The 27,374-nt window shown below is 44.4% G+C and overlaps 1 protein-coding gene across 1 annotated transcript in view; it reads left to right on the plus strand.

Annotated features, from left to right (window-relative positions):
- LOC119389811 (neprilysin-1-like) overlaps positions 1–27,374 on the plus strand; it is a 74,923-nt gene that overhangs the window by 13,144 nt on the left and 34,405 nt on the right. The window contains 1 exon segment of the mRNA XM_037657204.2: positions 24,685–24,803. Coding sequence (XP_037513132.1) covers positions 24,685–24,803 — 119 coding nt within the window.

Below are 27,374 nucleotides of genomic sequence, written 5' to 3' on the forward strand. Positions count from 1 at the left end.
ACTCGGGCCATAAGCTGACGGTCAATCAATAAAGTTTTTTCATCCATGAGAATTTTTATTGCTGTAATGAAGATGAAATGCTGATGTGTAATGTTTTACTGACTGTACCATTGAGGTGTCTTCTCCAATAAAGATGACTGCACTCACGCGCCCGCGGGACGCTGCCGAGGTTAGAACACGCGGTTAACGTCGACCGGAGAATATTACGACCTGATAACCTGGTGCTTTATATAGATGCGTGCAGCGCTGCTCCAAGCAACAGCCGGGCGTCATCTGGCTGAGCTGGGTGACTGAGAACTCGCGTAACCGATTTACGGGAGTTCGCACTGAACAGTGGCCATTCGCCAGGTTTGTTACGCGCCCCCTTTGGACTGGTCATTTACCGCGACCGACAGCAGCACACGTGATTTACGCAATCTGCATGGTTGGCTGATCGCATTAAGTACAGTGGTGTAACCGGGGGGGGGGGGGGGGGGGGAGAGCTTCAACCCTCCTCCCCGAAAATTTTCAATTTTGCATGTGTATGAATGCACACATACAAACAAAGGCACGAACATACATAAAGTAACACCCTCCCTCCCCTCCCCCGAAAAAAAATTCGGGCTACGCTGTGCACGCTCCGTGCGCTTCCTATGCACTGGTCAGTACTGAGTATGATGATGATGATGATTTCCTTTATGCATAGCTCACACCCACTCTGGGGGATTGGCCAAGAAACGATTAATTTTAGGTAGAAGTGGCCACATATGATTTCTCTGACTAATGAATTATAGAGTAGTTAGAAAAAATGCATAATGCTAATTTAAAATTCCGAATTAAAACCACCCTGATTCAATTAAGAATTTTTGTACAGCGGAACAGACATCCCGGTGACAATGACCTAATGAGGAGGCTCCCAAGGATAGAATATTAGAAGTAATGAAATCCAATCTAATTCGATTAAACGCTGCTTTGAGAATGTTTTTCCTTAGTAAATTGAAACGGTTACATGATAAGAAATAATGTTCAACTGTTTCGTCCTGGTTACAAAACGAGCAAAGAGGGGAGGGAGCCAGATCAGATCTATGCATATAAAAGTTTAGTTTTGGAACGCGACATCGTAATTTAGTAAAAATAACTTCATCTTTTTTTGTTGAACAGAAATTCCTAGGCCAAGGGAACAAGAGGTGTCGATATTCGTTTAGATGAGTGATTAACGTTTTGCCGGAGTCTTGAATTATGGCACGTCTTCTAAATCTGTCACGAATCATGAGTGCTGTTATGGGAATAATTGAGAATATTGGACCACTGAGAGCGGCTTTCGCCAGAGAGTCCGCCATTTCATTCATTTTTATCCCTTTGTGTCCCGGTACCCAGATTAATCTAATTAAAGTTACGTGGGTGGGAACAAGAAAATGAAAAGTACGTGATAATTGAGATTCGCTATTTGCAGCGAGTGCTGAACACAAAGATAATGAATCTGTAATTATTGCAACTCTTGAGGTTGATGGGGTCAGCTTTCGTAAAGCCATAATTACAGCTAGAAATTCCGCCGAAAATACTGATAAGAAATCGGGAAGTTTTAATGAAAATGACCAGTTGAAGGTCTCAGAGAAAATACCAATGCCAGATTTTTCTTCGGATTGTGAGGCATCTGTAGCTATGATATTTGTCGTATGTATCCCCTCTAAATGCCTTTGTAGTAGGCCGTTCAATATCTGGTAAGGCAAATTTTTGGCATGATTTGGATATATATTGTCAAAAATGATTTTAAGGTTGTGCCTTTCCTTGTCAATAGAAGGAACTTCACTCAGTCTAGCATCTAAGGGTCCAATAAGTGCTTGTACGTAACTCACCTGTGGTGTATGAAACCGAGGCCAGTAAGATTGAAAAAATAACGCTGGGTGAGACATGAAAATAATTTTTAGTTTTATAGGATATTCATACATCTTTAGAAAAGTTTGTACCGTTAGTATCCGAAATCTGCACAAAAGAGAGGGCAATCTTGCCTCTAAGTACAGGACATTATTGGCTACGAATTTCGGGAGTCCGAGGCATAACCTTAGGGCCTCCCTTTCCAGCAGTACAAGTGGACGCAATTTATAAGCTGGTGCACCCGAATATAAAACACATCCGAATTCTAATACTGGGCGTACATACATTTTGTATATCATAATTAGTGTGTCTCTTCGCATCCCCGATCGACTGTTGCAAAATCTTCGTAAAACTCCTAGCGCTCGTACTCCTTTCTTTATTATGTATTCAATATGTGTTTGCCAGAGGAGACGAGTATCATAAATTATTCCCAGATATTTTACCGAGTCCACTTGTGGTATGTTCTGCAGGTTGCAAGTTAGTGTTATATTAACTGGGTTATCCAAAGGGAAAACTATCACTGAGCTCTTTGAAACATTGAGACATAAATGGATATCCTCTAACCAATTTCCAATGGCTCACATATACGTTTGTAAGCGAGTATATAGGGAATGTATATCAGAGTCGGACGCAAAAAATGCTATGTCGTCTGCATATACGTATGTGTATACACCATCATGGCTGGGAATATTGCTCAGCAATACATTAAAGAGAAGAGGCGAGGTGACTGCTCCCTGAGGAACCCCTCTTGACTGACAATGTATACCTGAAGAATGACCTTTTAGTGAATAATAAAATTTCCTTCCAGTTAAAAACTCACTAAACCACCTCACTATATAATTAGGGATATCATTGAAGTTTAATTGATCCAATAATATTTTATGTTCTACACTATCGTAAGCTTTTGAGATATCCAATGTTACCAAGGCTGCTATTTGTCTGTGACGGCGCGCTAATTTAATTCTGCTCTCCAAATTCACATGTACATGCCAAATAGAACATCTAGGTCTAAAGCCAATTTGGAAGGGGCTGAAAATCTCTTTCTCCTCGACCAATTTCATAAGACGAGCATAAATAATTCTTTCTATTAATTTAACCAGATTAGAAGTTAGCGCAATTGGTCTAATATTGTCAAGGGTGTATCCTGCAGAGTTGTTTTTAAGAACTGGAATTATATTAGGAATTTTCCAATTAGAAGGAATCCATGAGCATTTGACAGAATGATTAACTATAGCTAGTAAAATACCAGGGGCCTCCCTAAAAGGATTTTTAACATTTTTGTAGTTATTCCATCACAACCTGGAGCGGAATTGGGAAGTCCTTGCATTACCGTGGCCAGTTCAGTCATTGATATCTCGTTGTAGTCATCACTCGGCATTGCAACTTTAGTGTATGGTGATAGTAGAGATGAAAATCTGCTTTCTAGACCAACTGCTATATCTTTTAGCATTTGCTTAATTTCTTCGTCAGAGTGCACCAAAGAATCTATGTTTGGACGATGAAGAATTTTCCTACTACGGAGGAATTTGAAAAGCGCACTTTTATTTTTGGCTTTGGATAGGAAATCGTAATGCTTAGTGTCGTAGTCATCCTTTGCTTTAGATACTGTGTGTTTGAATATGGTTCGGTAGAATTTATAGTCGCTCCAATTTTTCGGACATTGGTTATGTAATAAGCTTTTCCAGGCAGCTTTCCTTCTTTTAAAATCGCGTGAACAATCCGAATTCCACCAAGGGTTGAGCAAATTATTTTTCTTTGATTGAATCACAAATTCTGACTTTTTTCTAGAAGTTTCCAGAGCACTACAAATTATCCTTGATTTTTGTTCATCAGAAACATCGGATACTAGAGAAATTGCAGATATCAAGCATTTCTTAAATATGCTGTAGTTTATAAATGTATTGGTTTGTTCAGCAGCGAATGTCACTGGGCAAAAAATTTCATAAATTACTAGTAGATGATCACTATTAGTGGCACTGTCAATAGTCGACCATGAAGATACTGAGAGACTATTGGTAATAAATGTTAGATCGATTGTAGAGCAGTTCAGGCCTCTCACGAATGTACAAGATCCAGAGTTTTTGCAAGAAAAGTTCTTATCTAATGACCAGTTCCACAGCCGGTTACCACAGGAATCTGTTTTTAAACCCCAAGAAATATGATGCGAATTAAAGTCCCCAGAAATCAATATATCACGCCCACAAAAATTTAATGCCCTGTCAAGAAAGCTAGTACTCTGAACACCGCAAGAAAAATAAGTGTTTATAATATATATCGGAAAACAGCCGGGAAGGACCATCTCTACGGTTAACATTTCACAGTCAGGATCCATAATTTGAAAAATAATTTTTGCCTTATGACATATTTTACCTGAAATGAATGTGATTAGACCTCCTCCTCTAGTAGGTCGGTCTAATCGAAAACACCGGTAAGACTTTAAATGAAAATTTTTCTCATTAGTTAAACAAGTTTCCTGTAATAAAATTATATCCGGATTATGTTGATTAACAAGACAAAATAGGTCTACAGAAGCTGATAAAATGGAGCGGCAGTTCCACTGAAGCACTTTCAACGACCCTATGGTGAAGAAAGTACAGCAGTAGAAATTACCGTCTCCAATATAACTTTCTTTCAAAATTGATTTAGGCTGACTTTTCTTCGATTTCGAATGAGGCAGAGATGACGAATCCTCACTAGCTGACGAGATTGCTCTCTTTTGGGCCCTAGCAATATGGTCTGCGTCTGTCATTTCCATATCGTTGATTGGCTGGTTTTCAGAGACAGGAGTAAAAGGTGAGCTCGTTGACGCGATACCACATTGAGAGTTGGGTATCTGATTACTTTCCTCATTGGTACGCTGTGTAGGTTTAGTATTCAAAGATGTTACAGAGCACTGACCAGCAGTTTGCATGGCGATATTCATTTTTTCTGAAATAACCTGTGCAATGCTGTCTCCCAGGTTCGCCAATAGCTGGTCCATAGCCTTCGCTACTGCCTTCTGCACAGCTGCTTCAATAACTGAAGTGAGGGATTGTTCTGAGACAGTATTATGTTTAGGAGCAACTCCTGCATAACCAAATGCCCTTTCTTTCACAGTGATGATTGCTTCTCTCCTAGAACATCGCCGTTTATCTATTATTTCCAGAATCTGTACTTCCTGGGCGCGAGCTGAACAGTTGGGAAAATCAGCGGTATGGTCTCCACCACATAGGCAACAACGCTCATCTTTTGAAGTGCAGTCTTTTTGGGCATGGTCTTCTCCACATTTGCAGCAGCGCTGGCCCGATTTACACCCACCGACACTGTGACCAAATCGCCAGCAGTTATGACACTGAAGAGGGCGCGGAGCTAGCTGATCTACTCTGAATACGAGTGGCCATATCTTAATCTCGGAAGGGCATGTAGTTCCCGCAAAAGTGGCAATAACCGACTCAGTAGGCACCCTGGTATTGTCAACTAGTCTATTACATCGGTAAACTGCAATAACGCTAGCTGCCGCTGGTTTCTCCAGTGTTTGCTGAGGAGTTAGACTGGAATCGACACCTCTTACAATTCCCTTGGTGCAAGCTAGGTGAGCAGGAATGAATGCACTCACCGGAGTTCTCGCGAATGTGGAACACCTGAGCGAATCAGCAACACAGGTCTGGTCTGGCGGTCTACACACGATACCTCCTCGACCGAACTGTCTCACATCCGTTATCGTCTGGTACAAGGGAGTGGCAGCATGAAGCGATTCCTGGATAGCCTGAGGGTTGTTCAGACGAATGGAGCCTCCGCTAGATGGTACCAAGGCACCGGGATGCTTGTGACTCCGCTGCGAGAGAAAAAATCCAAAGGGAGGTCGTTAGGTGGGAGAGATGCCGTCCAAGGGGAGAAACCCCTGCCAGGGGAGTTTTCAGACATCGGCCTCAGCTGACGATTTTCAAACTTATCAGTGAATCCGCAAGAATGCAAAGGAAAACTCGAATCTTAGCCTCGAATCTTAGCCAATCCACCAGAACCAAGAAGCACGGCACCGGGCGTCAGGGCTCGAGCTCGCAAGTATAGTTATCAGACGTCATCCTCCTCAACGTCATCTTCGTGTCTGTTTAAACATTGTTAAATATTCATGAAAACTCGAACTATTCTCCCGTGCTTGCTCCGCTGCCTTTGATTACTATATACACATACTTTCAGTTGATATAGTCAGCGCTCGTCTAGTGTTTCTCCTCTTCGTTCTGTCCCCGTTTAAAATTTCGCGCTGTTTTTTGGCAAAATTTATAAGCGGCCGCACGCCATTTGTGTTGTTTGATGCTTATTGGGTTCTCAGAGTGACCTGTACTCTGCCTTGGCTGGACCGCCACGGTTTATAGTTTCTCAGCCTAATTTAGAATGCAATTCACTTACTTTCGATTGAAAATCTATGCTGTGCTTTATCATTATATCCTTAGCAATAAGCCCCGCAAGAACAGATAAAGCGCCTTTCGGCCTGCAAGCCACCAAAATCGGCATAGTGGTGTATAAACTGCCTATTTGAGGCAATAATAGGGTTAATTTACCTGCTTATGATAATTTCTGCTTTGCAAATAATCAACATACACAATAAGATAATATCGCTTAAACTGTCAGATATCAGTGGGAAATATATAAGGACAAAACATATAAAGCATTCCAATTGACGGATTATGCTAATTCCTCCATTAAACATACATAAGAGGCCCCTTATATGCGTCACAATCACTGATCTCCGCCTATAGCACAGATCAGCGTCACCATCAGTATCACCATCTTAGTATCACCATCTCCATTGTCACAACCGCCATCAGTATCACCATCTCCCGCTATAGTACAGATCAGTGGTGACAATACAACGCTGATAGTCTATTGAATAAAGCAATCGCAATCGATCGCCACGTTGTCTCGCGAAAATCCAGGCCGCTTTTGAAAAAATGATGGTAGCTGCAGCCTACGCACTGCTGCACAGAATTAACGAGCGAGTTCTACGGGTCACATTTGCATTACCTTTCGGCGGGCGCGCGCGGTGTGCAGGTAATGCGTCTGCAGCTGGCACTGATTTCTCCTTCCCTCTCTCCCTCCTTCACTTCCCTCCCTTCGCTTTCTCTCTCTCTCTCTGCCACGCCGGAGGCCAGCAATATTGGTTTAATTTGAACGCCAAGATTGATGTGCGCGCTGGAACGCCCCAACTTCGATAAAGCGCCCACGCAACTGATTTTCATCGCGTCACATAGGAACTTAAAAATAAATAAATAAAAGGTAGTTTAAATGTGCATAACTACAGAAGAAACATAAACAAGCATTTAGTTTCAAAGAAATAAAACAGCGAGCGGGAAACTTAAACACGACAAAGACACCATTCCATGCGCTTCATCTAACTGAAAATTTCGCCGTCTTCTTCTACGAAATCCATTTTTAGGCTATGGATTTAATTTAAAAAGTGCCTTTGAACGAGGGCATAATTATATTCCTCGAACGTTGATTGCTATTAAAAGGATCTATTCATGGCAGCGCGCCTGTTGCAGTATACTTAAGGTTAAGTAAATGTTACGCAGGACGAAAATAGCTTTTTTTTTTTAACATAGCGCTTATTTGTGCACCAAAGTTTCGTTCGTACGCCGGCGACCTGTTTGTTCACTTTGATCTCGCCAGGGTGCTTCGCCTATTTAAATAGCCTTATAAGAATCTGCACAGACTTAACGTGCATGAGCAGAATAGACTAAAACTGACGTTGGCCTCAGTACACAAGTTCTTATTTTGCCAAGTTAGAAGAAGATGATGAAGAATGAAGGAGGAAGAGGAGAACAACATGAAATAAAGAGCAACTTAAATTCCCTGGGTGATGGATGACTACGATGTTGGCGGGCGTGGCGTGCGTAAGCTATTACGTCGTGGAAGCGCGTCGTTGCGTTTAACGAGAAAATGCGCGATGGCAAGTGGATCGTTTCTGATGAGTTAGAGCAAACGTAAACGCCATCGTTTTAAAACATTCCAATAAGCCACGTCCAAATAACAGTGCGAACGTAAAACGATAGTCACTTAGGCGCCGTACTAGAGTTCACAATGCAAATAATGCAAGACAATTGCAAGCGACAGCTCGACGAAATGGGTATACCTTCCTGGAAGCTTAAAGAGGTGGTGCTTGGAGAAAATGAAGAAAGAGACAGAAGGTAGCTCAAAAAATGTTACACAGGACCCTTATTCACTTGCGTAAGACCATTGGAAGGCGAAAGCCGCCTTCTTTTTCTTCTGCTTCGTATTTCTCAGTGAATTGTAATGATCCCCCCCTCCTCCCTGAAGCTTTCTGCACTTCACGGGTTGTTGCACTGCCTCAAGGATCCGCCCACGTCAACCAAACGACGACGTCATATGATGACGTCATGATCTATCTATCTATCTATCTATCTATCTATCTATCTATCTATCTATCTATCTATCTATCTATCTATCTATCTATCTATCTATCTATCTATCTATCTATCTATCTATCTATCTATCTATCTATCTATCTATCTATCTATCTATCTATCTATCTATCTATCTATCTATCTATCTATCTATCTATCTATCTATCTATCTATCTATCTATCTATCTATCTATCTATCTATCTATCTAACTTGCAGCCAACCCTCAGTTTTTGGAGTACACGGTCCGGGAAATTTCGTACCTGCGTAACCTGTGCCATGTTATAACCCAGCATCGAGAAAGAGGAATCAATCATGCCGCCGCTAGTTCACGCTGTTGTTGCTTGCGTTTCCTAGCGAACGCGCTGCTGCGATTAAAAACCGTTTGATAAGTTTGGTCATAGCCTTAATTTCGCAGTAGTGTGAAAGTTCGCCAGGAAAAGAGGGAAACATTTTATGGTGCTATCACCTTGCGACATTATTTTTTTTTTTCAGAGAGCGCGTCGGAACTCACCCGCAGCCAAATGGAAGTTGAGCGCTCGCTCAAATGTTATGAAATTTCAGTAGCATATAAAAACTTACATAAAGAAAAGGTAATGGTTCAAGCTAAGAGTTGTATATGATGCGTATGATATCGGAGCATAAGTTTAGTTAAAACAAGGGCCAATTAACTACCAGTATAATTAATGAAAATTAATTGAACAAGTTCATTGAAATAGCAGACTGTTTTATTCTGAACAGCTGGGATCGTTGCGGCACCTGGCGGAACAGACGTGAACCACGCGCTTGTTTTTGCGTGGCCTCTGCGATCCTCTGCGGCAGCGCGCGGCCGGAGTTGATTGCGAAGGCCACGCAGAATTTTATCTTGACTTAAACTAATTGAATGAAAAGAGCAGGCTGTTTTCTTGTAGGTGTGCCATCAAGATGGCACAGACACACTACAGAACAGTCTTCTTTCACTCTAATATCGACACAAGTGAACCAAAAGTTCACCAAACGCTAGAGGCTAGCACGTTTAAATACACTTAAATATAACAATAAGTGGCCTAACGCTTCTTGTTTTCTTTTTTGAGAGAACGCAGGGGGGGGGGGGGGTCGACCGATACAGCCTTGTCCCTGACGTTCCACGTCAATATAGAATTTAACTCCAGGTTACTTCATGTTGAAAGATTCGTATTATTAACTGCCAGGGCTCACGCAAAGGTTGTTCCTCAGATTCATTTGTTGTTGTTGATGTTTTAGCAGCTGGTGGTTAGTATATCACCAGGGATGTCTGCATTTCATTTCACTTAATGCCTAACGTTAAACGCGAAACTACAGGTCACAAAAAGAACGCAGGTGAATGTGATTTAGCGCTTATACGAAAGAACGTCATTTCGTGTATGCAAGAAAAGCGCACAAAAGTGCATTAACCTAACGAAACGTTTAACGTAAAAGCTATCGTTAAGTAAGAATGACGCTGACTGTAAAAAACAGCCTTATATTAAGCGTATGCGAGAAGAGCATACCGCCGTGAACAGCAAATACCGTGGAAAAAAAAAAATTCGGCGTTTTACCCGTACATACGTTGTAAGAAACATTAACCACGAAACGCAAAATGAAGCGCAGATTGACGAAGAAGCATACTAGGTCGCGCAATTTACGTCATTGTGCTACATCCACGAAGCGCTGGCAGTATTTTCTTTTAAAAAATAAATAAATAGAAAATTAGCGGCATTACGAATGAAGTGATTTACACGTCGTCGGGCTCGCATTTTCCGGCTGTTGAAAAGCACTGTGCCGTATATCGCTCCAGGGCATCCATGTTTTTTTTTTTTCTTAAATTATTTGCTCAATTCTTCGTTCGCAGCCACCGCTATCTCGTTCTCCCATATGCAACGACTCGCTCGGCGGTGGCGACAAAGTTCCATCATATAAATAATTTTGTCTCTCTTCTTTTTTCCCGTTTCCAAACTCGTTTCAATGCAGTGTAAAAACTGAGAACAGAAAAGCAAGGTCGATCTTTTTTTACTTTTTTTTTCATTTTTCTGTTCTCTCATTACCGCAACGCATGCGGAAGCGTGGTGCAATCCCACTGCGAAGCGCGAAATAATTTCGCCTGGTTCAGCGCTTATTTTACAACGTGACCCCCTCCGGGCAAATGTTCACCGATGTGAAAGAAAGAAAGAAAGAAAGAAAGAAAGAAAGAAAGAAAGAAAGAAAGAAAGAAAGAAAGAAAGAAAGAAAGAAAGAAAGAAAGAAAGAAAGAAAGAAAGAAAGAAAGAAAGAAAGAAGCAAGTCTCGTAGAGTGAAAGAAAGAAAGTAGCAAGCAAGCAAGTCTCGCAGAGTAAAAATTAAAAAAATGAAAACGACGTTCGTGGCAGCAAACGGCGCTTAAATACAACTTCGTTGAAGCGTACACAGGTGCATATCAATGCGATAGCCGCAAGGAACAAACCTGAATGCGTATGACCACGCTCAAATTTCTGCTTCGCTTGCAAGAACCATTGCAGCACGAAAGAGAGAAAGGGGAAACACATCATTGATGAGTGAAAGCAGCCCAGGCAGCGGAAAGTTCAATTTAACTTCCCTCCCTCCCTCCCTTCTCCCCCTCTCGCTCACTCATCTCAGCTATTGAGCTAAAATCTGCGAGAAGGAAAAATTTCTTGCCCCGCGGCAACCGCAAACGTTAATGGCTGGAGCGCACGCAAGCAAACTCGAGCGGCTCAAAAGAAGAGCTTCATCTTTTCTTTTTTTTTCAGATACGTATCGCAATTTCGAGGCGATAAGCCCGCAGGCTGTACAAACGAATGCGTGCGTGTCTTTTGTGTGTATTTACGAGGGCGTGTACACGCATACGGTAGCCGTTTCGAGATCTAAGCGATGATGCGAGTTTTTGGAATAGCGCGCAGTGTCGCATCGTCAGGCTTGTGTCAGAACAAAGAGCTTGCGTTTGTGACGTGGTTGTAACTTTCGCGCTTGTAACTAAAGCCTCCAAACTGAATCAACAATTTTTTTTTGTTAATGTGAGGATTTCACGGAAGGTAATCTGAGGTTTATGAAGCAGTTTGTAGATAAACATAAAAAAACGAAGCATTTTACGGGCTAACATTGAAGAAAAGAGAGAAAGAAAGCTTTTAGTGATATCAACTAGAGCATAACAAATAAAACACAGAACTGTAATCAGGGTAGAATATGCACTACAACAATAATTAAGTTTTAAGAAGCGTACAGGTTGTGTTGTTGCATTTACTTGCATTATACAACCACTATTCAATGTTGGGTAACTGTTTGACAGTGTTACTACGGTTGGCTTATGCTTGACATTCGTTCTTATAACAATGTAATAAAGTAATACGTGCGTACTTCTGTGGCTTACTTCAATACTTACTTTGTGCACTGTGACAGTCATGACAGTCACCCTAGGGCATAGCCAGAACTATGACTCTAGGTGGGGGAGGTCCGTCTCTTCTTTAATGATGGTCGTGCGAGTGTTCGTATGTAGTATGTATACGTGTGTACGTGCATACAAAATTAAAAAAAAATCATGGTAAAGAGGGCCTCCCCCCGCCTTCTGGTTATGCCAACACTAGTAACCCTTAGCAAAGTTGGTTGGAAATTTTTTTCTTAGTCTGTCATTTCACGTAGTGAAACAATGGATGAGCGTACGTGATCAGAAAGTGCGTCATGACGAAGCATAAATTTCTTAGCTGTGATGCCGAGGCGGTAGATGTGGGCCGGAGATAGAGCACGTAGAGAGCGCCAGCAACGTTAGAAAGTGTCTTCGAGGTATGAAGCAAATAAAAAAAGAGAAAACTCCACCAAAGAACAGGCTCCATCGCACCTAGTTCTCTCGGTAAATTGGAGCGAACGAACACGCGATAAAAAACAAGAAAAATCGAGAAATGAAATAATTTTATTGCCCGTTCCGGAACAGTTGAAACAGTACAAAAGATAAAAAAAGCAGAGAGTTGGACGAGAAAATAAGGAGAGATAGGTAGGCAGCGAACGAACGAGAGAGATAGAGAGAACGAGAGATGAACGTTATTGGGCAAAGTTCCGGAGAAGTAATGCGAATTTTCGTGATTGCGAAAAAAAATGAAACAAGAAACAGAAAAGTAGCAAGCAAGGAAGGAGAAAAGTCATGGCGAGAGAACTATCTTTCGAGATTGCCTTAAAAAAAAAAAAAGATTGTGTTCGCTCTACGTGAAACATAATCTCCCCGTTTCATGATTGAGAGAGACAGAGAGAGAGAGAGAGGGTGGGGGGGGTAAATAAACGAGGGAGAAATAGAGATAAGAGAGGGCAACAGTGGCGTGGCGAAATTGCTTTGAGCACACTGGCGGTCGGAACACCGCACGGAATTCAAGTTTGCTCGCTCTCAAATAGAACAGAAAGAAAAAGGAACAAAAAAAAATTAAGAGCCCTTCCACTACCGTGAAGATAGAAGCCAGCGAATCTGTGGCTATGGTGGGTCCGCTACAGTGAATAATACTACAGGGAATTTATATATGATCGTAATTGACTATATTGAGTGGGTAAAGAGAGACACAGTCAAAGACCCCCGGTGTTTCTCTTGCGCATGACGCATATTATCTCATCAACTGCGGCCAATGGTGATTTCAAAATGAAATCCTGTAGGACATAGGACACCCCATTGTTTCGAAAGTGCAAGAATGGCGTGACGTTCGTTTCTTATGCAAGTGGCCGTGTCTTTGAGGCAGGATTGTTCGCGTCACTCTGCCATGTCAGCGAAATCGTACACGTTTACGTTTATTCTTGCGCCATGCCCACTTTTCTCGGCCTAAAACCACTAGATTAGTCGTGTTAATCGCTTAGCAGAAGATTGTTGTTCTACACGTTTTTTGTCCACGGACGCGATCCGCCCTACAGTTTCGCTGTGTAACGTAAAACGTGTAGCGCGGGGATTGCTGCAGAAGAGAGAGAGCCAGAATTAAACTTTTACGACCAGACTCGCGTAATCTCTTCACCCAGAGTTGGGTGACTTCCTTATTCCAGGTAGCCATGGCTTGCAGCCGACGCCCGAGCCCTGTCCACCAGCCGGAGCTGGTCTTTAGGGTTTAGTGCCGTCAGCAAAGCCTCCTCACACTGGTCTTTCGGATTTTGTTGTCTTGGCATCCCCATGCCGTGTGGTACGAAGTGGCAGCAGTCTCCGGGCAGCATGTGCAGTTTTTACTGAACTTGCCGGGGTACACTGCGTGTGCCATGAGGATAAGTGCCTGCCTGGAGTCTTCTCCAAGGCACTGCTCTGTCTCTGTATAGTCAGCCTTTTGTGAGCTGGTGGACAGTGGCGTTGTTGCTTGCTGTAGTGCGCGAATATTTCGGATTATGTTCTGGGTATTCGCTCCTCTACGTTTCCGGAGTCCGAATATCGATGCGGAGTGGCTCGGTGTGTATGCTCTCAGGCTGGGCATGCGCCGCTCGCTTCCCCGCTTGAGATTCATGCCGCGGCGTCTTCGAAGATGCACTTGAAGATAATTTGAAGGGCTGATCTGCTAAATGATCCTGTCAGAAATGTTCGGCACGCATCTTGTGAATCCGTAACGATGGTTACTGACGAAGAACTTGTGTCGATTGCTAACGCAAACGCCCAGTTCCTCAGCGGTGGTTGCATCATTTGCATATTTCAAAGCGGGAGCGCGCTCTTTACCTGCTTCGCCCTCCACGCTGGATACAAAAAAAGAGAGAAAAAAAGAAACATTCCAACTTCATAACGAGAGTCGTCGCATGCTTTATACGAAGTTATCGAGTGCAATTTGCGCATTGCCCTTCATCGTACCTATACCTCTACATGGGCTTTGCAGTGGGCCTATATATAGGCGGCGATTTGCTTCGGGATCGCTGAGTGCGCCTACAGAGAGAGATCTCGCGGGATTTGTGACCATTGTGTCGCTGCGAATGTGAATCGGTATCCGCTTTGCGCAAGCGAACAGCGGTGCGCTCCAAGCTTTCTAGGTCATTCTTATGGTTGACGACGAGAGTGATGATAAATACGACAACAGGGACGACCTTAATAAACACACACATGATCAAGAATTCGGGACCGGCAACCAGACGCTATGGTATCAGTGCACGGGCCAATTATCATGGGTAGCCTACTATGACGGTAGGCTACCCATGAAAAGGAAATTCACTGAAGAATAAAAGAACAAACATGGGCCTCGAGCGCGCACAGCATGTATTTCGATATCATGACCGCCTGTCCTTGGAGCGCAACTTGTACAATCGTGAAAGTAATGCGGCCTAACGTAACATAACTTTGAGGAAATGGTGTACCGGGCTTAGAAAGAGCTCATCATATACCTTATTTAGCTATGCACCAACTCGTTGAAAATCATCATTGCGTTCTGCCGGTACTAACATATGGGCCAGGGCCCGTATTCACACGCACACAAACACACACACGTACACACAAGAAAAAAATCTTCTTACGCTAAAACATTTCGTAAGAGAATATTTCACACAATCACGACGAGAAACTTAGCATTAGCGAAAGCGGATGACCAATGGCAGAGAACGTATACGAAAGAAAAGTTTTGTGGATTAGGCCACAGAAAATAGGAGGAAACGAGGGAACTCGTGAAGTGAAGAACCTAACAGCGTTTCTTACAGGAAAAATCTAGACGCCTAAGCCTAGTTGCCTCAACCTAGACGCCTAATATTAGGCGCCCAGCTGCCTATAACACCTTTAATATATTGAGAAAATTTTCCTAAAATAGCTTTTAAAGCAAAATTCTTAGATGCCCATGTTTCGGGGTCGCGTTGTGCGGTCCAGAAGATATCACGTGAGTGCGCGAGCTGCAAGTCCACTTCGTCTTTGCGGCGTTCCCGTAAGAACAAAAAAATTAGAAGCCCCAATATCATATGACCGCGCGTTACACCTTCTCTTCGCCTTTGCGATATTCGCGTGGCAAAAAAAAAAAAAAAGAAACTTGGAGGGCGCTTGAGCTTCGCCTTCAAGAGTGGAAAGCGATAGCGTAATCCGAGACCACGTGCGCATCGCCTTCTCAATTGCTAGCCTCGCTCCGGTTCTCGGTGCATGCTTCAACCGTGCCGTAAGGAAACGAACGGCTGTGCGCCTAACATTGGCCGTTTCAAACTATCCTATGGATGTTTACTGCAAGTATAGTTAGTTGTTGAGTGCCCACTACGCCATAATTCTTCATTTTGCGAATCAGCGAAGGGCCCATTACGCGTCCTAAAGCAACACTCGAACCTACGCAGCTGCCCACTTTTTTTTATGCTTTTGAGCTGATGGTGATTAAATATGTCTGAGCGCTTTGTAATGGGTGGGCCATTAAAACACCCACTCGTTGCGCAATTCACATGTTTTGACGCCTGGCGTGATTCTACGCTTCTGCCACGCAATATTACATGCGTTAAGGGGACTACTTCCACTACATGTCATTCATATGGTGTTTTTTTTTTTTTGGAAGCAGTTTCAAGCAATAGCTTGATTCTGTGGTAGAACACCTGCTTGCCACGCAGACGGCCTAGGTTCGATTCTCGCTCAAACCTAAGATTTTTATTATATATGTTATTTGCATCTTTCTCGATTTTTCGGTCACGGACAAGATGATTTTTCGCTCACAACCAACGACGTAGACGCCGACGCCGACACCGGAATTTCTGCGAAAAGAGCTCCTTAACGCTGTTGCGTTAAAATCGGCGTTCGCGTAACATAAAGTGCCCGGTAAAATAGCCAGACCGGATGGCTTTCGCCTCTGAGTCATCTCAGGCGAATGCGTAAGAGACCCTATGCGTTTTTGTTTAAAATTAAATGATTTCTAAAGTATACTTAACCTCGATTATTTGCTTATACGATACTTTTTATGCTTTACACTTTTTCTCACTTTCATCCCTGAAAATTTCTTTTCTTTATTTCGATGATCAACCGAAAATCTGCTTCTGAAACCTATTTCGGATAGAATGTATCGCATCAAAAACCATTCAGTTGGTATACAATTCAAATTTTCAATTCAATTTATAATTTCTTCAAGCCTACATCTTCCCCCTGAACTTCTTCCTTACTTGGACATTTGGTCGAAAGTCACTGCTCGAATCGTGTGATCTTCTTTCCGTCGCTAGCTTTCTTCTGCTCGAAAATTTAGCATGGAGGGTCCCTTAATCACTTAGCCTGGTGCTCTGTTCCAACGACTGAAATTGCGGAAGTCTTTAACCTTGCAAAGCGCGAATAATCTCATTTCGCCGCATTAGACATACGGAACTCGCGAATTGCGAAATTAGAACTCTGTAGCAACTATATTATTAAGTCATGTACGTGTGAGAAACGCTAGTGGGTAATACTAAATCTAACGAACAGAAATGCGAGCGACCGTTATGATTTCATCCGAAAAAAAAAAGTTATTCCTATTAGTACGAACGAGATAAGAAATAGGCGGCGTTAAGTAGGGTCTGTGTTCATTAGAGTACGCTGCCTTTTCGATTCTTTTTGTAATAAAGTTCAAAAGCGGGCCCTAATTATGCTAATGAGTAATTAGCAAATACGGTAGACGTTAATTTAATGCACTTCCTGATTTCCTCACTGAAGATTGCGCGCTACTCGGGGTAGAAAGAAGCAATATGCACGCTACAAAAATATATTAAAAAGTAAGAAAATAAAAAGGCAAGAAGAAAAAGAAAACGATTTAATATTTAGGAATTCCATGTCTGGCAACACCATTTAGAGATTCTAAGAAATGAGCCGTCTGTGCCAAAAGAAAAAAAAGAACGCGTATGGTGCACAGAAGAAGCGTATACTATGCGCGGTGCAGAATGCACATAGTAGCATAGGTTATCTGCATGCATAAAAAGCTTAGTCTTTTTTTAACTAATTAGGAAGGACGTGCAAAAATAGGGACGTTAAATATTATTGACGTCATTTTTTAAATTATGCCGCTTACTAAACATGGGCCCGAGTGTTCACGAAATGTCTTTACAGATGTATATAATATCCTTACAGCATTCGGTAAAAGTGGTTGTCAGCCAGTTGAGGATGCTGCCATATTATTAGAGATTACAGTTTTTATTTTAGCTTCAGCTTGTTTAATTAAGGCAAGCAGCGACCGGTTATCAGTAAGAAAATAATCATAATTGTTACGGTTTAACGTCCCAAAACCACGATATGATTATGAGAGACGCCGTAGTGGAGGGCTTCGGAAATTTCGACCACCTGCTGGCCCGAAGGTCGCGGGATCGAATCCCGGCCGCGGCGGCAGCGTTTCGGTCGAAGCAGAATGTTAGAGGCTTATGTGCTTACATTTAGGAGCCCGTTAAATAACTCCAAAATAACTCCAGGTGGTCGAAATTTACGGAGCCCTCCGCTACGGCGTCTCTCATAATCATATCGTGGTTTTGGAACGTAAAAAGTCAAGCAGCATACTAGATCACCGCGGCGGTTGATCAGGAAGACAGAAAAATTCAACCAGCTCCGCTTCGCGGACACCTGTGAAACAGCGAAGATGGTGGCGTTCCCTTCGTCAGGCTAACGCACTTCTACGTTTTGCAAGTCTTTCCGATATGCTGCATCGCTGCTCTTCATTAAACACTCTTCGTTAAGCTTTGAGGTGGTAGTATAGCCACCACCTTTCATAACCACAGAGTATCACGTGACAGTGGTGGGACTGCGATAACGCGCACGCCATTTGTTGGGCTAACTGTTACCTTCTTCCTTTTTAGTGGAAGTTGTGTGCAGTGGGATTTAGCCAATTTTCTGTGGCACATACGCGTTTCTGATGATGATAGTTTTCTGATAGGCCGCGCAGATTTCTGTGGCACGTACCCGTTTGGTGGGCTAACTGTTGCCTTCATTTTTTAGTGGACCAGCGGCGAGGAGTGGGATATAGCCAATGTCTGTGGCTCATGCCCGTTTATGATACCCACGAGCGTTACCACGGATCCCGGACACGAAAGGCTCGACCAAAAACAGCTTCGCTATTAAGAGTCATGCGGTCTCTTGTGTATTTAATTTGCCTAAGACGACTCGAAGGCGAAAGCCATCGCCTTCTTCATATTCTTCTAAGTAAATTGTATCGATTACGTTCCCCGCGAAAACTTTCCGCAGCAAACGTGGCTTTGCTCACATAGTTTTGCAGTGCATCCGGCATCGGCCCACCTTCGACCAAGTGCGGATGTCTTGTTATGACGTCATCATGTGACGTCACCTCAGGTGACGTCACAGTGATGCGATAGGGTGACGTTGTCACATGATGACTTTTTGCGTCACTAGCGTTGACGCCGACGCGAACAGTCAGTTTTCGTGTTTGATGAGGCATCTACAAAGCTTTTGCCTTACAAGTGCCCTAAGGTCAGCTTGGCGAGATCCGGTAACAGCAACGCCGAATGCGGTCGGAGGTGACTCAGGTGGGGCAACTCCAAGCTCTAGCCGTCTAGCAAGCATAGCGAGAGAGGGGGAAAGAGAGAGAGAGTAGAAAGGGCAGGCAGGTTAATCAGACGAGCGTCCGGTTTGCTACCCTACAGTAGGTATATAGAATATGGTAATTATATAGAAAGAGAGTAAGAGGGAGAATGCGAGCACTGCACACACACAGGAGTGTTATTGGTCACTGAGGACAGTGCCTCTTCGACATTCGCAACTTTGTCCACCTCGGTGGTACAGTGGTTACGGTGCTCGACAGCTGACCCGAAAAGTTCGCGGGTTCGATCTTAACCGCGGTGGTCGCTTTCGATAGAGGCGAAATGCCAGAGGCCCGTGTACTCTGCGATGTCAGTGCACGTTAAAGAACACCAGATGGTCGAAATTTCCGGAGCTCTCCACTACGACGTGCCTCAGAATCATATCGCGGTTTCGGTACGTAAAAGTCCCAGATGTTATTATTAGCACACACAACTTCGGCGCTCTGGCGTTCGACTGGGAAATCGCGTCCTCTCTGACCTCAGTTCGAAAAGACGACCATGATGATCACTGAAGTTCTGAAAAGCGTTGCTATGCGGTAAGGAGTCATACTTATCGAAATGGCATTGACCTCCGTCGCTTCTCCCAGTGTTCGTCGCACTGAACGCTAACGCGGTGCTTCGGAGCGCTGATAACTTCGGCCTCTATTTGCTTCATGTAATTACACCGTCCAGCTACCTATGCATTGCTTTGTTTGTCGCATTTTTTTTTTTCTGGAAAGTCTGTATGGAGTCGGTAGCGGCGGCGCAGCCTCGCGAGCAGCGATGTCCTCCGTTCAGGAGCCCTCCCTTTTTGTCCGTGCCCTCCGTCAATATTTGCTCGAGTGCGGCGCCCGATATATGGGAGCTGGGAACGTGCACTTACCGTCTTCTCGGCTGTCCTGACGGTCGTTCCTCTGCAAATGCGTTGGGTTTGAGCACCGCCTATAGTGGCACAGAAAGGAGAAAAAAAAAAGAATAAACGACTTCTGATGTGGTTGACGCTGCGTTGCGCTAATGGTGTCGTAGGCTTGAGTGAGTCCTTCCACTCTAAACTGGCGTAATCGAAAAATAAAAAAAAAGGTTGCTTTTGCATATTGGTATGGTACGTGGACTCTTAAAGGGAGCGCCAAAACAGTGTTTCGCTGTTCGTTGCAGCGGAACACTTGTCTTATAGTTCTCTTTAATTTAGCGTACGGTTGGCACCTGAATAGATATCAGCTTAGTTTCCGGTGTATGCGCAACTACAGGTGTATGTCACCGTGCATGTGTGTTCGTCTATCGCAGCCGCAAGAGAGGTCATCTGACACAAGCGGTATAGGATACTTAAGTAGTTTAGCAGAGGTTTCCAATTTGTCTGCGCCTACGCACCTTTTCAACCTTCTCTTTTCAACAGAGAGATAGGGAAGGAGGTGAACTAGAAGACTAGCGTACAGTTTGCTAAACTACAAACTATAGATGAGCGTTGCATGTCTCCTTCGTCCTCATGATAGCGAGCAAAAGACAACAAGACCGAATGCACGTCGTGCAACATGCTTTTACGATGTAAGATGTTTATTTGACACGGCGGGATGATCAGTGACCGTGCAAGGCTTAGCTCACTCCGTTCTTCTCTTCTACCATTCGGTGAATATCAGGTATCAATTGTCGCGGCGCATGAGTACGATGTTGGGCTAGTTGGTTTTGCATAGTTTGAAATGAACGACAGCCCGTAAAACAATATATACACGCGTAAGGCAATGTATACGCGCGTAAAACAGTGCGTATATATTGCCTTGGTGCAATAAAGAAGAACGCTGTTAGGCAGCGCTCGTGTCCGTTCGTTCTCTCTTCGTCCATGTTTTACGCGCTGTCGTTCACTTCAAGCTGTGTCCCGTTGCGCCGGGCGAGTCTGTCAGAGTGCCGCCTGTGGTGTCGCTTCAAACGAGCGACATGTACTTCATCAGCCTTGAGGGCCAGTAGAAGTGAGACGTGATATGACATAAGTAACGTCACTAAGACGAGACAACACGACGAAGGGACCAGTGTAGTGGGCCAAAAGCTTTTGGTACAAGTCCACAGCCACACTGTATCTCCTTTGCTGTACGAAACATGTCGATGTCGCTTATCATAGCGAGCTTTTGAGCGGTCTTGGAATGCGAAAGTTCGGAGACGTGCGATTTGGCGCGCCTCCTTTGCGCGGCAGAGTGTCTCTGCAAGAGGTTGCTTTTCGTGCTGGGAAAACGGGAGAATGGTGCCAAGGGTGCAGCGGGGTGGACGCACGGAGAGGAGGTAAAACGGGCTGAAACCAGTGGTCTCATGCAGCGTGGTATTGTGTGCGTAGGTCGTAAATGGTAAAATAGTGTCCCAATTTCTGTGCTCAGAGTCAACATACATAGAAAGCATGTTAATGAGTGTCCTATTAACGCGTTCATTGAGTCCGTTCGTCTGTGGACGATACGGAGCGGCGTGACGAAACTGGCAAGCAGACAGGCGGATCAGCTCCTCTACGACATCGGTTACGAACTGGTGGCTGCGATCGCTGATCATGACACGAAGGGAGCCATGCCTGAGTCATCGATGATGTAGCGTAGCATAAAGTCCGAAACGCCATCGGCCATAGCGACAGAGATCGCCGCTTTTTCGATATAACGTCTCAGGTAGTCGACGCAGACTATAATCCAGCGGTTACCATTGATGGACCGCGGAAAAGGGCCTACCTAGCAAGTCAACAGCGACAATCTCCAAGAAAGAACACGGAGGCGGGATGAGCTGTAGAAGTCCCGGCGGTGCGCTAGTTGTACGTTTGTGCCGCTTGCAATGCTCACAACTGGCGACGTATGTAGCTGTAGCCTGACGCACCCGTGACCAGTATAACTCTTCGAGCATGTGGTGCAAAGTCGTGGCAAAACACATGCGGCCGGACGTTGGGTCATCGTGCATAGCTTGAAGCACGATGGTTTGGTCGCAATGCTTTAGGAACAACCGGAAGTACAAGTAACTAACTGCTTCGCGTCATTTAGAATCCAATCGACCGGGTTAAGCGATCGCTTGTAGGCGTGTAATGTACAGGCAAACATGTACGCTCACAGTGCTTTTCTCCCTCTGCTTTCTTTCTTTTAATCCCTTTCCCCCAGTGTAGGGTAGCAAACCGGACGCGCGTCTGATTGACCTTCATACCTTTCATTCCTTTCCTTCCTCCTCCACCTCATACTCCTACACCATTGCATTAGATCCGCCTATTTTCTACAAGCAAGCTCAACCCCCCTCCCTCCCTCCCTCCCTCCCTCCCTCCCTCCCTCCCTCCCTCCCTCCCTCCCTCCCTCCCTCCCTCCCTCCCTCCCCCCTCCCCCTCACACACACGCATATGCACACCTTTTGAAAAATGCGGCCGTCACTTCAAGGAGCCAAACCCATATCTCAGCAACACCGTCACAAATTCGTAGAGCTTTGCCTAGCGCCAAGCTGTCTAAACGACTGCTCTCTTTTCCCATCATTCTTTCATCTCATTGCACTGTACTGATTCGAGAAATAAACATCATTTTCCTGGTCATTGTCAATCGGGAAATACAAGCGTAGTAGTTTGACGGTTTCGCATGTGTACGGCAGTTTGATTTCATACCGGCTAATGTTATCCAGCAGGGTAAGTAGTGATGGTACACTTATGCATGGTCTCTGATACTGGTGTTACGTCACGCAGGAAAGTACATTGAAACGCTCGGCCAGGAAGAATGCACAAACCGACTCTTCTGCAGGAGAGCCGAGAGCGGCGCTCGTTGCCGGCCTCGATTGACGCTAACAAGCCGCCAACACGCTCGGCTTTTGTGAGAGAGACGGGGGACCGTTGCAAGCGAGATTTAAAGGCCAATGAAAAAAAACGGAGGGGGATGTCGTACGAATTGGAAGTACGTGTGGTGTAGGAGAGGACGGGAGTGGGAACATCGGTAAGGATCCAATCATGAAGATTAGGAGGAAGAAAGGCGCAACACGATTGAAGAAAAGAACAACACTAGAGCGCCAAGTGCGTGTGCAGTGCAGGCAGCGCAGCCGAACAATTTTGTTCGGCCAGAAATGTCAGTCATGGGGGTGGGGGGGGGGGGGGGAAGCAAGTGTGCGCTCGCCCCTACCCCCGTGCGAGAGATCGTATAGTGTCACCAATCACCAGCTGAATTTATTCTAGAGATGCAGCACGCTGCTAGAATGAAACAACTGCGTAAATAATGTTGAAAAGTGATCAGAAAAAAACATTAAATTCGTGTATTTCCGTCAATCCACACCAATTCCGGCTTGAACCCCCCCCCCCCCCCCACTTCACCCCCAGCCCCGTGCGTCGCCGTATGGCTCATCTGCTTCCGGGAATACAGAAAGGCTAAGCCTCTGTTCTCGGCCGTAGAGATGAAGGTTGGGCTACAGTTGGTGCGAATTGCAGACTTGAGACATAACTAAATGAGAATTGCCAGTTCCGCTTATAGTAAGCGGACTTGGGCTTCTTTTTTCGCCGAGTCGCTTGTAAAATCTTCCAGTCGCTTGTCACGTTTTTTGGGGCTTATTTGCATATTTCCAGCAAATATAGTTATTTTAGTGATCGTCGCGTTCACTAATAGCGCGTTTGTGGTTCATTAATAGCGAGTCTGTAGATGACTTTGTGTAGCTGAGTGTTGAAGACAAAGATACGTTGGGGTAATCAACAAGTAACGCAACTGAATCATGCACTGGCAAACGTCCATTCAACCGAATGAAGAGTACCCTGGAGACATTGTTAAAAAGTAAATATGTGCTTTCTTTCATAGTTGCTGATATTGTCGCTGTACAAAATAGTTAGAGTGATTTTTCAGCTCCCCTTCCTATTTGAGTGACTTTTTTTACAATAATTAGAAATATTTTCAAAAATGAGAAAATTCATTAAATTTCCGCTTCTTTCGGGCTTCTTCGTGAAAGTGGCGCCGCTTTTTTGGGGGCTTCTCTTGTGATGATTATTTGCTTGTTAGCTCGGTAACATCTGGCAAACTCTGATCTAAACAGCGTAAGAAATACGTTGGACGATACGTAGAAACGGATATGTAGTAGAAACGAAGTTACCTGCAGTTGTACCGAAAGACCGACAATTATAAAAAAAGGTGGAAGAGTGAGGTCCAATGTATACCACGAAGTAGCGATATTAAATACGAATTGCAGTATCCTCCTTGTTTCTTGGTTTTGTCCTGCGTTTTCCCCCTTTTTTTATTGTGATAAGTATGTGTCTCGAACATGCGATTCTCACCAGCACGCTCTCTCTGAGAAGTGACGTGTTGGGCCGATACTGCATTGAAAATAGCGAAGGCAATGACGTCATGGAGAGTTTCTCTTGCAACGGCTGGCTGGGCATCGTAGTATCAGTTTATTTCTTCCTCGACTAGATAACGGGAATATGCTAACGCATTTTTCTCGTATTTAGCCTTAAATTGCCACTGAATCTTTTAAAAAATTTTTACTAGATGTATGTAAGGAGAGGTTGGTGCCAATGTGTGGTGCCGGCTACTCCTCTTGCTTAAGTAGTTGCCGTCGTAAGGTAGTGGACAAGCACAAAACTATACAAGGACGAACGTTCACGCACTTGGTCCCAGTACTTCAATAGAAAGAAATGTTCACTCAACACAGCAGAAGAGTTGACAGAACGCAAGCGTTCTCACAACCGAAACGTCCGCACGTAACAGAAGGGTTTACCAAAATGTTCACTCAGCAAACACTGGACACTTGCCCGCCGTTTACTAATCGCCGCGCCTTAAGTCCACCTGTCACGTTCCAAGAAACAAATTCTACATAGAGACAAAAACCTACAAACATGTAAGCAAGCACGCTCGTTAATAAATTACGAATGCTAGCAATGATTTTTGTCCGCCTCGTTATCTTTCAGATATTTTTTTTTATTCCGTAAGAATTGCTCGAGTACGCGCAGCAGTGTTTTGGAAATTTCTTATTGGCCATGGGGCCAAACGTTTTTGCTAATTGCGGTGACCGTCTATCCAAACTGATATTTGTTTGATGTTCAACGTCACGTTCCCCTTTTCGCTTTGTGCGCAGTCACTGCTACTGGTGGCTGCACCGGACGAGCCTGGAACGGGCGCTCACCGTCACCTGTGTCCTGCTGCTCGTGATCACCGCGGTGCTCCTTGTCGTCCACCTCATAGCCGCATCGTCAGGTGAGCACAGGTCGTCCCCTGTTACGTGGCGCCGTAATAGATTACAGAGCGAGACAAGATTACACGCTCATCTCGAAGGCAGGTCTGATATGAAGACTCATACGCATAGTGCGTTGCACACATCCACTCGTAGGACAATGTGCTGTGTGTGTTAGACTCATTGTACTATAGTATGCAAGCGCAGTCGTCTGTCATCGTGCCTCTTTCAGTCCCTGTCCTTCCGATTTTCTATTACCCCATTGAGGTGTAGAAGGACAGAGACACGCTCACCATGTCGACCGCTCCTCTTTTAACTGTCATTATATTCCCTTCCCCTTCTAGGGAGCAATATCATCGTCTGTACCGCGGCCCCTATCCCTCTATAGGTCTCACCGGAAACGATAATCCTACGAGCCAAAACAAACAAACAAACAAACAAACAAACAAACAAACAAACAAACAAACAAACAAACAAACTAACTAACTAACTAACTAACTAACTAACTAACTAACTAACTAACTAACTAACTAACTAACTAACTAACTAACTAACTAACTAACTAACTAACTAACTAACTAACCACACCCGCCGTCATGACTGAGAGCGGCGCTAACACTCCAGGGTATGCCTGCGGACCCGATAAATGGGCGAGGGGACGACCGCCGCTGTAGCTCAGTTGGTAAGAGCATCGGGCACGTAATCCGAAGATCGCAGGTTCTGTCCCTGCCAGCGAGAAGTTGCCTTTTCGTCCACTTTACTTTCTTCACATCTTGAACACAATTATTACAATACACTTGAAACAACAATTAGCGTTCCCTATACCTTCCTTGGCTTTATTATTTGCTGGTTTTCATTAAAGGCGTGTCAAACAAATAAACGAGCTGTCGGAAATTACCTTCCTTCATTAACCAATTAATTAGTTATTTAATTATGAATTAGGTAACTGAGTAACTAACCAACCTATGAACCAGCTAAAACTATAGCTGACCGACGACAGCCCGAGTCATTCATGAGCATGTACAGCCACCCAAATCCAACTAGCGTGCGTGAACGGCGACTTTTCTGTATACGTCAGCGCCCTGTGACGGAGCCGAGTTGCAAACAGGGCGAAGGTAAGCGTATGCCCACGAAGCGTGCTCAGCTGGGACCATGATGATGATGCAAACTTTATTGGGGTCCAGAGAAGACGCTGGGGCCATCGTCTGCTAGGCTCTTACCCCAATATTAGCGCACCTCAGTCGAGCAGGCAACGTGGGTAGGCTGATCAGGACGTCTTGAGGGGCTAGTTGGTTCATAAAAAGTTGCTAATTATAAAAAGTTGCTAGTTGCTATTTAACTGGTGCTCTACGTTCAATAAAAACAGTTGGTAGTGTGCGCTCGATCTGTTGAAGTGTTCCTTCTTAGTGTTGTCCTTTTCTAGTTTAGCGCCAATTTTCCTGCAGAGTAGGCTAATAGTTTTGCTCGTAATCTATGTTCCGGGACGAATGGAAGGCGCTGCTGTCCAGCCCGGCCCTGAAAGATCAGCTACGACTGATCCCAAGAGCTGAACGGATGGCTCGTGCCAGTGGGGCCTTGGAATAGGGACACCACCCTGCCGGACAGGCTACGCTTTTCACCCCCACATTCTCTGCGGGGCACTGGGGTTCTAGTCTCTCTGGTTTCTCTACACAATAAAGTTTTTCTACTACTACTACTACTACTACTACTACTACTACTACTACTGCTGCTGCTGCTGCTGCTGATGCTGCTGCTGCTGCTGCTGCTGCTGCTGCTGCTGCTGCTTCTCCTCCTCCTCCTGCTCCTCATCCTCTGTTCCGAAGATGAACGTTGAAGCAAGATATCAAGGAAATAACATTTAAAGATACGCCACACGACCCCGCTAACGAGATAAGCCGAAGAACGTGGTTCGTCCGAAGTGCGCTAACATGGGGTTACGTCCTTAAGAAGGAACAGCCGAACAGATGACGGGCACAGCTGAGCGAGCTTCGTGGGAATGCGCTTACCCTCGCCCTCTTTGCAATTCGGCTTAGTCGTACGGCACTGACGTGCGGAAAAGTCACCGCTCGCGCACGCTAGTTAAAGATATGGCCGGCTGTACGCCCTTGGTCACGACATAGTTACAATATCTTACATAACCCGCTCATCGTCAAATAGAAATATACGCAAGGACGCGTATTAAGTTTCCAACTCCTCTAGTGAGTCGTCACGTACCTTATGTAAGAACGAAAAATGAAACTTGCTACGTTGCCAAGCTATCCAGTCGCTTGCAAAATGTATATGCCTATACAAAATGTCATAACACTGGCGAGCTTTATTATTATTGAAAAGGAGGAAAATTGAATTTCATTGACTCGATTTAACAGCACAACAATCGTCTTTGCTTCAGATTCCACGACGAAAGTGGAGCAGCGCGTGTTTCCTCTCGTCCCGTACTTAGACATGGACTAATGTGTAGCAGATCAAATTGCTTGATGTTGCCATGGCAGCCATCTCAGAATTGTGCCTTCTCTTTACATCGTTCTGTCATCGTAATTCCCGCCATTCAGTTTTCTGCCTTAGTTCCGGTCGTTGTGCTAGTTGAATTTTTCACC

Source organism: Rhipicephalus sanguineus, chromosome 4 (assembly GCF_013339695.2).
Source record: "Rhipicephalus sanguineus isolate Rsan-2018 chromosome 4, BIME_Rsan_1.4, whole genome shotgun sequence".
NCBI classification, from domain to species: Eukaryota; Metazoa; Arthropoda; class Arachnida; order Ixodida; family Ixodidae; genus Rhipicephalus; species Rhipicephalus sanguineus.